The following is a 13,421-nucleotide window of genomic DNA, read 5'->3' as shown; positions in this document are numbered from 1 at the left end:
ATATAGAAATATACTATCCCACTTACACAGCTCTTTATTTTGCTTCTAGTTTCCATTTGTTATTATTTGTCTGCAGGCCCTTTGATGAACATTATATATCATTTAGCACCATGGATATTTAGCACCACCATCTAAGTTTTTAGTTTAAATCCTTTATATGAATTACTCTCAACACATTAATAAATTAAATTAATCTAATGAGCATGTCTTTGGATGGTGGGAGGAGGCCGGAGTACGTGAGTACGAGATCCCACTCAGACACAGGGCCCCAGTCGGCCATGGATTCAAACCCAGAGCCTTCTTCTTGCAGTCATTTTCTTAGCTACACCAGTGTCCAGGAAGTCAGAATAATATTACAGCAGCAGCGTATGTCATAATGAAACAGTTTTTTCCTGGATAGAGAAGCAGCTCAGTGGCAAAGTCATGTAACTGGAACATTGGTGGGTTACTGTGCTTTTAATTAATTGAATAAATCTATCTATTTTCCATCTGTCATGTTAGCTTTCATTCTATTAACATTATTAACTGAATTTTATTAAGTGTACTGTATAGTTTTTCATCAAGTAAGGACGGTCGTTATGGCTTTATTACACATGTAATAAAAATTCCACTTAAATACAGTGTTTGAATTTATGTTTTAGTTACCAGTAAATGAAACGATACTGTTAAAAATGTTCATCTGATGAATGCACATACTAGCCAGCGATCCACTATGTTACCAGAGGTAGAAAGCTGACCAGAGTGGTCCGATGCAATTGACCATTGCCTCCAGAACTGAAAGTGCCTGCAACGGGCATGTGAGCATGAGAACTGGGGCATAGAGAAATGGAAGGCGACCAGGTCTACAGAATTACATCATGTGTGTCTCGTATCTGGGGAACAAATGGCGCGAGGATGCGAGGAACACTCCCATGACAAGGGCAAGGGGGCGTTTCTAGCATCCTATACTTTGTCTGCAACAATGTTCAGGTGGCGGATGTGTCAGAGTAACATCCATACAAATACCACAACTGAGGTTTCCCAAAAAGAACATTATGTCGGTATGAGACCATCAGTGTTATTCACTTCGCACATTGTTTGTTTTAATTATGTCATGTCTGATCAGTGTAGGCATTTTGCACTCTCTGCACGACTCAAACAGCTGCGAAAATCCCTCCGTCAGTCAAACACACATCTCAATGTCATATATATATACATGCATACACACTGTATATAGCCAGGCAGTTGGCTGCCAACTGAACAACACAACCAATCCCTAACAACACTGTCACTGGATCCCCAAGGAACTGTTTTAGTGCAGGCATCCATCTTGGGCAAAGTAAGAAAATTCACACGTACACACATATACGTCATAATGAGAAAATAACATTTTTGCCAATCTTTTATTAGTAAACAACTGACAGTTCCCTTTTTACACGTTTTGAATTCCACTACAAACAAGTGTTTTCAGGCATTTTGTTACAATCAATATGAAACATAGTAAAAAGCTAAATATGGTAACTACATCGCTAATGGATTTACTGCAAATGGCGCACAGATATATTGTGTTCACACAACTTGCTCAGAATATAATGTAATTGATTTTGTGTGCAATTCGATGGTTTATTTATATTTTACACTGTAAAAGATACATAACATAGATCAATCACATTCCCAGGGCCAGCCCAAGACTACTGTTATCTTTCAATGCAAAACTACTGGCACATATATTCTATCCATGCCTCATGTTTCCAAATTAAGTACAATGTCAAAATGAACCTTCATTTTTTTAAAGCAATTATGTGGTTAGCACTTAAATCGTTATATCACATCAACAATATAAAATGATTAATTATGTGTGGTGTGGTTGGATAGTTTTGACCTAATTGGGCACCACGTTCTTCAAAGCAATAAGAACTGAGCAAATAGCTCTTGACCTAAAATAACGTTAAGAAGTCTGAGGATTATTTGATCAAGTGATTTCACAGAGATAGTAACAGACTGGAGGCAGAGTGTTCGTAATATGGGACACTTTGAAAGTCAAAGTGTGACTTTCAAAGAACTGGTGTAAATTCCCTTTTTTTCTTAAGAAACTGCTGAAGCTTTGATAAATAGTAGTTGGCATTAACATGTAGTGCTGAATGAATTATCAAAAACAGCCAATCGATTTTTAACATTCAAGTATTTTGTCCTTCAGTCTCCAAGAGACATATTTGAAACATCTGTTGGTGGTGAGCACGTAGATCCCACACGACTGGCGTCTGTTAAATAAGTCCAGTTGCCTTTGCATTAGCTTGATTTTTTTGGATATACCATGACTTAGATGGCTGAGATTCTTCAATATATAGCGCACGCGCCGACTAGTGCAGGACCATGGAAGTATATCAAGTAAACTCGCAGCGGACTCATTTGAATTTCAAGTGTGCACCACCCACAGATGCTTCGGATATAAACAAACCAACCAATCAGAATTGAAGAAGACACTTGGATTTGTTTCAGTTTTCTGGCAAGCTCATACAACAAAAGTTGCCTTTGTTTTTTTTTGTTTTTTTAAATGCTCTCAAATAAGTATGAAATGAGATCAATATAAACTTATTGGCATCATCAGCTAGAATCTGAGGGAATTAGATTTTTGTGCAAGTGTCACTCTCCTTGGATTAGGTCACATTTTGAATTGGTCATACTACAAACTATTGCACTCCTCATAAAAAATGAAAACCAGGCAACAATACTTAGTACACAATGCATCGAAAAACCACAAATACAGTTAAGATGTGTAAAGGCAAACAGTTGTTTGTGCTGAAAAGAAAAGAACAAAACTCATGTTTAGATACGTCAAATTGGGATATAATTACTGCTACCTAAGTTCAATGCCTGCAACACAGCCTCAGGGTCACGGCTCTGTGAATAGCTGTTGTACACTGAGCCACAGTTAAAAGATCACCTTGCAGGAATTCAGAGGAATGAGACAGAAAAAGCTGAAGAACATCAGAAGGCAGATTCTGGAAGAAAGCGCCTGCATTAATCCAGATCAGAGCGGACATCAAGGTTCAATAAGGGGTCGGCGTGTCGACACAGTTCAACGTCTGACTTTCCGCCTCGTGCTAACGGGAGATCTGAGCTGTAAAATATGAGTTTCCTCTGAATGAGGTTTCCAGAACTCTTGTTTTCATCACAAGCCAAGTAGTAAAACAACACAGAATGCGTGAGCCGGGGGTTGATTGCGTGTTAAAGAAAAAAAAAAAAAAAAAAAAACACAAGAGAAGAAAAATCTTTATGGGACAATTAAAGAATTTGGCAAGACCTCACAAAAAGCAGCCCCCCCTATTAAACTGATGTGAAGTAGCAGCAAAAGACGGTGAACGGTTGAAATAAGGGTTAGAAGCTCGATGCCATGTGCGCTGTGGGGAACTTCACACGGGATTGTGTTGGTACCTCTTCAGTGATTAATAGAGGAGATGTGGAACAGATGTGAGCAACTGGAGCTGTTATCATTTAATAATCAACAGTGACTATTTTAAAGCTCTGATTAAAGCATTGGGAGATGTTGACTGTGAGGTTCTGCTGATCACAGAGAATATACTCGACAACAATTTGTTATCATTCTCAAGTGGCAATCAAAACAGCCTTACAGGCCAAAGACAGAACAATAACAAAGTTTGCTATTTAAGGAAATTAAATGTCTAATTGCTTTTTGGCAGACTCGCATGAGAAGACTGAATAATTGTAAGCGAACTGTCTCCCGGCTCCAGAGATGAATATACCCCACACATAAGTTTGGTATCAAATCAAATAAGAGCATTTCACAAAATGTTTTCTTCAAACGATAAAAAATAAAAGAAGAAGAAACGATCCCACACACCTTATATTTCTGCATATTTAACTTTGTGACTGCAATATTTTGCCTTAAACGAAACAACAATCACACAATAGGACTTTAAAGTGCACAATCCTTCATGAATGCACCGGGAAACAGCCTACACCGCGATACATTATAGAGAGACAGGCTTTTTATTAGCACTACTAACATTAACGTCTTCCTTCAAAAATCTTCTATAAGTTGGTGAGCAGACACATTACCTGTAAAGATGGATCCTTCATGATGAATGTCCAGAGAGAGATCTCATAAAAAAAAAGGCAATAACTTAAGTCCTATCAAAATAATTAGGTGACATTTAACCACTTCATTGTTTTGTTTTTGTTTTGGTTGAAAGTAGTAGATTTGTACACATTTACAAGTACAAATGACTTCTGAATCCACCAATCTGTAGCTGCAAAGCTCCTCTGATCAGTCTCAGCATATAATTTGCCAGACAGGGGCTGGCGTCCATTACAGAAGCCAGGAAGATTGCACATATGGGGGTTTTCACTGAGTATTTCAGCACACCTGAAGTGTGTTTCCTGATGGCAAATATGAGGATAACACCTATCGTTGCTGAGTGTTTATAAAAATGTATTTGCTATGAAAGTCATAATGGCCCTGCTGAGCCCGGATGTTGGTGGTGGGAGGGTGTGTGGTGGTTTTAAACCGAAAGGGGTACGCAAAGGTCAGGTCACAGGTCGAGTGGAGACACTATTCACTGGTGTCATCAGCAGCACGTCCTGCGAGACTCTGACGCCTGCCTTCCCAGTTTGAAACTCTTCCCTGAACTTCCTCCGGCTGTGTCTACAACTGGGATGCGTTTACCTGTGAGGACACACACACACACACACACACACACACACAGAGACACATTAGTACCAGTCTCCAGTGTTCAGATTTCATTTTTACACTTTGTTGTAGTCATATCTATTTTAAAATCACAGGTATTTTAATGGTAGCGCTACCAGTAACAGGAAAAAGCACTTGTGTCATAGTTTCACACTACACAGTGAACCTGTGAAAATGAGAGTTGATTCTGCAAAAGTGACAAAACTTTACTAATACACCTGCCCATGCACTATACAATCATTTTTAGTGGACTAAACTCTTTGTAAGGACTGAAAAAAGCTCACCTTCCACCCACCATCCAATGCTACGGAGAAACTAACTTCATATTATTATAACCTGGTAAAGTACACAATCTACCATATAATTATAACTAATATTGTCTCTTTTGCCACCAAAACAGCCCTAACCTGTCAATGAATTGACTACAGCAGACCTCTAAATGTGTGCCATGGTATCTGGATCTATCACCTAGATGTTAGCAACAGATTAAGTCCAATAAGTTTCAAGGTGATGCTTCCATGCATGAGACTTGCATGTCCAGAACAGATGGATTTACATCTGCAGAATTTAAAGGACAAACCAATACCTTGACTTTGTTGTTGCATTCCTCAAACCATTTCTGAACCATTTTTTGTGGCGGGAAACCTAGTGTTCCCTGACTGCAGTGGCTGCTCTGTCAGGCGGACAGTTTCTATTCAACCCTGACTGGACTGCAGTTACACAGCCCTGCACAAAACAGTCTGTAATGCATGGTGTGTTCAGACACCGTCCTATCAGAACCAGCAAGAATACTTTCAGCAATTTGAGCTCCAGTAGCTCATCTGTTATATCAGACCACATGGGTCAGCCAACATAATAAAATTGGTGCCACAAAGTAAAGAATACATACTGTATATATACCCCTTTAGAGTTAGTAAACGTGATGATGGGTTTTAGTGGGCGGGGCTTAGCTGGAGGCAAAACAATCCACAAGAATAAAGAGAGGGAGAGAGAAAACTGAGCATGTACACTAAAGAGAAAAATAATAGGCACATAAATACTTATATACCTATAACCATGTCCTGCACGACGATGTACAAGACTTAACAGATGAGTTTTGTGGTGTGAGAGCTGAAATTCTGCCGAGCTAGTGACAAGGCTGGAACATTGTGAACCAAAACCAACAGCTATGTCCTGACAGCTAACTGAACAAGCATAGCTAGGAAAGTAACCTACATCTTGTATTTGTCAACCATGAAGTTAACTACAACGTGTGAACATACCAGTGGAGGCAATACAGCAAAATATAGCAAAATGTTGTTAGCTGTGTTTTCTCTAGAAAAATAAATGAAGCTTGTTATCGATGTATCAGCTTGGTGAATTATTTCTAACAAGCATTTTTGATGATCGCCTCAGGCCAATCCTTTCATTTTTATCGTGTTTCACCACAGGTTTTTCAGATGTTTTTGACTCAGAGTGGCAGCTGGTCTACGATAAAATATCCTCTTCTGCTCTCTGGTTTTGTCTCCAGTCAACCGTGGTGATGTAAACTGTGAAGAGTATTAAATTTCTTTGTATGTCGCAAATTTTTTCAGATAAATTCGCTTATCCATTGCCATGTAGACAACACCCAAGCCTCTTCTCGACTGTTGTTTTTAAAAGTATTCCACTTCACTTTCAATGCGTTATCAGCTGCTTCCTTGCTCATCGCTTCACAAACAGGAAACACAACAACTCCCTCCATATTGTACAAAATATAGTATTACTACTTCAAAATGTACCTGCGGGGGAAAAACTATTAAGTCATTGCTTTTCATTGCTTAATTTGTCAGGGCTGCTAAAAAAAAAAAACGGCCAGCAGCATTAACTGCTTAAGAAACACACTCACTTATCTCTATAAACACCTCGTTGATGTTAATGGCATTCTTGGCACTGGTTTCTACAAAGATGGCATGGATGGAGTCGGCATAGTCCTTGGCATCCTTTTCTGGCACTTCCCTGAAAATACAGTTGATAATGTCAAAAATGTAATGTCGCAATATACCAGAATCAGAATACAGATGCTCAGATTTCATGCCTGACTTGATCAACATCAGATGTTTTTATACAACATGGAAGAGACCTCACATTTTTTATGGATGAGTCTGAAAACTGTTGAAATAGGAGAAAAAAAAAACAATCCCCAATTGTAACCCAATGAGAAAATGAAAAAGGTTGAAACAAAGTAAATAGACTAAGCTACTATTTCTTAGCTAGACATTAAATAATAATCTGGTACAAAAGTATATACCAGAATATATATATATCTATATCTATATATATATATATATATATATATATACACACATATACATACACTTTCATCATCTTGAAAGGCACAAACACTATTACTATCTGTGAGTCAGGTTCACCTGGCGTCTGACAAGTCACATTTGTTGCCGGCGATGGCGACCACTATATTAGGAGGGCCGTGCTGGCGTAGCTCTCTCACCCAGTTCTTCAGTGTTTGGAAAGACTCCTGGTGGTAAAGGTAAGAAAAATGTTATATTGAAATGACATACAGACAAACATAGCACCTTCTATCATCTTCTGGAGAATGATTTCACATTTTGGGAAAACTGCTTTTTTCCATCCAAGAGTCAGATGACAAGATCAATACTGCTCTCATGTTGTTACGGATAATTGCCCGTTATGTTTTGCTGAAGAATTACATTGTATTTTCCTGCACATATTCCTCGTTTGTGTTTGGAAATCACAATAAAAGCTGAACTTAAACTTGAATACAAAGTTGGAACCATTAGCCAGTTAGCTTAGCGTAAAGACTGAGAAGGGGTGTGACAAGCGAACTTGTTTCTATCCAACTAACTAACTAATGCTCACTGTTTAATGTGCTGTATCTTGGGTCAAAGCTTTATGCTAAGCTAATGGAAGCCAACTAGCTGCGGACTGTAATTTCATAGCTATATCCATCTTCTCATTTAATTTGAAGAAAACGAATAATAGTCGCTGAACTACTCCTTTAATATGCAGTAGATGCATATGAAACATTCAGAAAAAAAAACAGTGAAAAAAAATGACCTCCTTTGTGATGTCATAAACAATGATGGCTGCCGCTGAGCCTCTGTAGTACATCGGTGCCAGAGCACGAAACTATGGGAAGACAAAGAAAAGCCAAGTAAGAAAGAGGGAATCATGAGTAATATTGCGTATCAAACATTCAAAGGTAATCCACACGCACGGTTGTTCAGGGAAGAAGCCTCAAAACTACTGTAGGAGATGATTACGATCTGAGTGAAGAGGAAAAATTTAAATGATATCATTCAAAGACACAATGCACACTCATCTTTGAAGATTCTCATTAAACTCAACAACATTGCCTCTGTCAAACTATAAATAAGAAAAAAAAAGACATCAAGCACCATTTTAAAAAACAAAGATCTGGTATTCTGAGTCCATACAAGCCAAGTGTCTTATTTAAAATGGAAGTACAACCAGTCTTTCCACCAAAAACCTCACACATGTGAAAGCTATCAAGAGAAAGATGAGCAGAAAGTGTCAGAAGCTGTTAGCGTTTGGATATTTATGGAAGACTATACATTTGATCCTAACCCAATACATCACAGAGCCCTGCATAATCAAAACAGCATGTGTAAAAATGTCTAAACCCCTAGCTGCCTGGGAGGCTGGGGCTTTGCCAGGTTTTGGTATTTTGCTGGTGAAATACTTTCCAGTGCGCAGCGAGACCTGGCTTCATCAACGAGTCTGCTGTCATAATATTTGAAAATATATTGTTTTTCACACTGCATACGAACGAGAATGATAAGGTAAAAACCCAACTGTGGTGTTAGTCAAAAACATCTGAGCATCACTGACATCCAGAGAGATAATTCAGCTTCAGTGACAGAAGTAAAATGGCTTCAAATATTCTTCTAAACTATATTTTTGAGGTATCAAATATTTCCAGTCTCCTTCATACTTTCAATGCAAACACTATGAATATAGAATTATTATGACATGATTCAAGCAGCACTTCATTTAAATTGTCACCACAACATTACAGTCCTACTCATACGAGTGCGCATTTAAGTGATATACACCGATCAGCCACAACAATAAAACCATTGTCAGGAAAAGTGAATTAATATTGATCATATCGTTAAAACGCAATATTCTGCTGGCAACCCTTAGGCCCTGCCATTCTTGTGGATGTTACTTAGACACATAAACGTTGCTGCTGGCCCGAAATCCCCACCGCACAGCAAGGGCACCTTTGACGGCAGCAGCCGTCCCCATCACAAAAACTATTAAGGAACAGCACGAGGACAAACATGAAAAACGCATCGCACCCAAAGGCTTCCACTCCCGATGTCCTGGCACCAGTAACAATATTAGGCGTTCGGTGTAAACATCAATGTGGTTCCTAAAGGAGACATTCTGCTGGATAATGTGCACTTTTAGCTCCGACACTTTAATATGTTTTGCCAATATACATGAAGAACTTCTGCTATGCACCACTGTTGAAGTCTTCTTTCGCCTTCTTAAAGAAATATAGATTATTAATCCTGAGACACGTAGTGATGATTAAAGAAGATTTTTGTATGAAAATGTGTTAAGAAAAAAGTTAGATTTCAGGATTAGAAAAATACTAAAAGGAGAACATTTCTTTGCCTTCTTGCTATATACCCTGGACAGGGGCTTTCAACAGCCTAATAAAACCCATGTGTCATGTATTAACTAATGATATTTATTTTAAAAGTAACAACCCATGTCTCAGAAAGACCTTCACTTGGAATGACCCTGCCTTCCCGCCAATTCTATTTTCCTTTACAATACGATGGAATAAACTATCCATCTCGGAGTGACACCGTTACCTCAGGAAAGCACACATTCCACATAATTATAGTTGTTACTGGCCCCGAGTCCACCAACGGGAATCCGGCTCGGGATATTTGGCTGCGGCACTGAGGAGAGCGCTGTCTGTTTCATTGGCTAGTGTTACGTTGCACCACCGCCAGTCCTGTGTGGTCTATCTGTGCCTTAACCCAAGGAGCAATCACGGCGAGGCCAGACGTCTGGCCACACAGCCGTGCAGAGAACAGCCCCAGTGATGCCCTGCGAGTGTTGATTAATTGCTGAAACCGCAAGCTGGGTGTGTAATGAAAGGGACACTGCTGTGCCAGTGGGATGTAAGGTTCCCTTTGCTTGTTTTCTGTGAGAAGAAACTGCCAGATAGGGAGGCCTACACGAGCTGCTGAAAGCCGGGCTCAGATGTACTTGTAAGGCATCATCTCGTCTCGAGATATGGATTGTGGAAATCGCAGAGGTTTCCTTTCTGTCCCCGTGTCTCACTACGGGAACTGGCTTTTTTTCTGTATGGCTCTCGTAACATTTCGATAGACCAACGTTCCTCAGACGTTAACAAACAAGCCACAAAAGGCCTCGCAATCCCAAAACAGCTTTATGCAAAACCTACCAAAGGAATGCAGCTACATTTTCACTCGCAGACCTGAACTACTTGGGAGACCAAGACGCTACATGGGTGTAAAAAGGCGGCTTTGTTGGGATAAAAAAAAAAGTACGGAAATGGAGAAAAGACCCACAAAAGAATCACAAAAAAAAAAAAAAAAGTGTTTGTTGGAGCCGAGAAAACCACAGGGGAAAAAAGGACATTCACAGTGACAGTCTGATAAGACACAGCAGCAGCACACGCCAGTGGGATGAGACAGCTCGAGTTTTATCCTCTCATCTCGTCTTAAATGGGGCTGTACTGATGTCCCTGAAAGGCTGGGAAGAAGCGGAGCCCCCCCCCCAGGGGCTGGAAGACGGAGGATAAAGGACAAGCAGCATCTCGTCTCACCTCTCTGGAGAGTGCGGCAGCGGGGATACAACATTACAATAGCAGAGGATTGTGCATGAGAAAAAGAGAAGGCCATGCAGAAAAAAAGGGGAAGTGATGTGGATATGTAAGGCAGAGAAATGTGGGATGTGAGTCAAAAGAGAAAGCTGTCCCTTACGCTACAGCTGTCACTGCGTCGATTTCACAGGCTTAAATGCCAAAATCACGTCCAAATACACCTAAAATGTATCCTGTTCCCTGGATCATGGATGAGACATGACCATAGGATGCACACCATAAAACCACGTAAGAGTAAATCATCGGTGCTACTCAATTTGTGTTTAAAAACGTAAACGTTAAATCAAGAAGAAAGAGCAGCAAATACGGGAGAAAGGGGACAAAGATTAAAGTTTATAGAAGGCCAACAAATTTCATGTTTTAAAAACACCAAAAAGGTAAAATAAAGACTGAAGAGCGACATGTGGAAAAGAAGTACTCCTAAAACAAGTTGGAAAAGGGGCAGAACTATACCTATAGAAAGGTAAATGTTGCCCCCTATCAGAAGTCATGAATAATTGCAGTATTGCTGGTTCAGGGAGTGGTGTGTTAACATTTTTCACTTCCTTTAAAGCCTCACAGAGGGTGATAAGACCTTTTTTTTTTTTTTTAAACTGTTTGGGGCTGTGCCACACAAAGTAATATGTGAATTAAGCACCATCAACAAAATGTCCAAGGTCTAAGTGGCTATGGGAATATTACTAACCCGCTCCTGTCCTGCTGTGTCCCAGATTAGGAACTTGTGCAGCTCATTTTGGTATTGCACCGTCTTGGTCATGAAGGACGCCCTGGTGAAGAGAAATAGTGTCATTAAGAACATGCAGACAATGCAATGAATATCATTTTTCATATTTAATTAGACACAGAGAAATTATAAAAGTGCCACAGTTGGAAATTTTATCTCCTTTTTGACTCTTAAACTGCTGTTTCCAGCTGTAGCGCTGATTTGCTCTGTGTCTATTAAAGTCTGACCAATGCTGGATTTATGAGGCTGATAACAATCCGAACATATGGTTCAAATAATAAAAAAAAATGGATTCACAATTTATTATAAAAAATTGAATAACAGATAATCTGCCACAATATTCAGTCAATCTTTCACAGCAGAAACATAAACGCATCATTGTTTGTGGAGAAACTGTAATTTATGGATTGTTAATTTTCTTCAGACACTAACATAGATAAATCTGAAAAGCAAAAATGATATAAATTAAATAAACATGTTAAAAAATTAAACAAATACCTCTTATATGCCACACGCCACAAAGAAAACTTACAAAACTAAAAAAGCATTACTGAATTTCTGAGGACAGAATTAGCAAATATTAAATATTTTTGTTGATTTATTTCACTGTGATGGATCCATTTGTTTGGCTTTAAAATGTGGGAAAATTGTGAAAAATCCTTTAAAGTTTCTTGTAACCCACATCAGGACAAATTTGGTTATTTGTTAAATCTAAAACCAAAACATTTTTAGTTCAGTCACACATACGACAGAGAAAAGCAGGAATTATTATATTTGAACCAGAACCAATGACTTACTTAAGAAGTGATTTAAAACCATCGTTATCATATGATTATGACATTTATTTTTGAGTACTTTCGATTAATAAACCATTTACTTCAGCTCTAACTGAAAAATAAATGACACAGACAATAAACTAACTTCTAGCGTGGAAAATGGCAGGAACTTACCCAATTGTTGGATTGATGTTTGGGTCAAAGCTGTCCTCCACAAATCTCCAAACAATACTAGACTTTCCAACTCCAGTATCCTGCAGAGACCAAATAAAATCAATGTTTCCTAAACGTGGTCAGAAACAATGACTAGAAGTATAAAAATACATCATCTGGATATTTTAATTTTGATCTTATCAAGTTTCAGGCATGAAGAAAATCATGGCCAGTGTTGCTGTTACAGTGTCTGATGTTTTAAATAGAGAGCACAGCAAATAATGAGTAAAACATGCATTTTATTCATTATAGATTATCCATAGTTTAGTATGAATATTAGAAATCTGTTTGGAAAACACCCATCAAACAAAAACTTGAATCTATGAAAAGGAAATGCCATCCCACTAAATGAGATGGAACTAAAATGTCTGGACTTTTTTTTGTTTTGCTGGAAATTGACCTGACTAGATCCTGTAACAGTAATACACACAAACATTGTTGCCATAAATATTAGTGGAGAGGGGATATGACTTGAGGAATGTTTCAACAGGATGTTGATAAAGTAAATGATGCCTTTTACATGGCCTTTTACAGGTCTTTTGCATGTTATCCTGTCTGGACTGAGCACTGTTACAGATTTTTATTAAATGCTAAGTGCGACAAAGAGTAATAATGTTATGTAATATGCCTCCAGCCACTTCAACACTCATGTAAACACATGCAACAGTGTGGTATCAGAGTATGATATCAAGAAAGCTGATGCTACCGGTTTGTCAAGATACACAATAACGACTACATGTTCATATAAAAATCCACGTTGACTCACCCCCAAGAGACAAACTTTTAACTCTCTAAGCGCCATGTCGATCTCAAAACGAGTTTGAGATGCTGATCATTGACAGTTTTCTCCTTTATCTTGAATAATTCTTCAGGTGCCCCGTGTTTACACGCAACCTCGCTTCATCGTGGTCAAAAGCTGACAAATGCACGTTTCCGGTTGGGTAATATCTTTAAGTGCGAGGGTTAATCTGTACAACAGCCCGTCGTTTTAGCCATATTGTGAAATATTTTGTTGTAAACAGCTAGCTAGCTACCAGTGGAGCCACCGAATCGCTTCGTCTCCATCTTGAACTACGGCGAGAGGTCACGTGACTCCCTCGGCTTTTCTTTTTTGTGTGTGTGTGT

At 38.8% G+C, this 13,421-nt stretch overlaps 1 protein-coding gene across 1 annotated transcript; it reads right to left on the bottom strand.

Annotated features, from left to right (window-relative positions):
• Window positions 1-1,345: 1,345 nt before the first annotated feature.
• rab22a (RAB22A, member RAS oncogene family) lies at window positions 1,346-13,374 on the bottom strand. Its single transcript, XM_047582144.1, has 7 exons — window positions 13,063-13,374; window positions 12,258-12,337; window positions 11,269-11,350; window positions 7,748-7,819; window positions 7,081-7,187; window positions 6,558-6,667; window positions 1,346-4,666 (listed from the first exon to the last, which is right to left on the bottom strand). The coding sequence occupies exons 1-7, from the start codon at window positions 13,096-13,098 to the stop codon at window positions 4,569-4,571; spliced, it is 585 nt and encodes a 194-aa protein (XP_047438100.1). The 5' UTR covers window positions 13,099-13,374; the 3' UTR covers window positions 1,346-4,568.
• Between the last annotated feature and the right edge of the window lie 47 nt (window positions 13,375-13,421).

This window comes from Mugil cephalus, chromosome 4 (assembly GCF_022458985.1).
Source record: "Mugil cephalus isolate CIBA_MC_2020 chromosome 4, CIBA_Mcephalus_1.1, whole genome shotgun sequence".
Lineage (NCBI taxonomy): Eukaryota > Metazoa > Chordata > Actinopteri > Mugiliformes > Mugilidae > Mugil > Mugil cephalus.
Note: the sequence above shows the minus strand (reverse complement) of the source record. Positions and strands in the feature narration are given on the sequence as shown.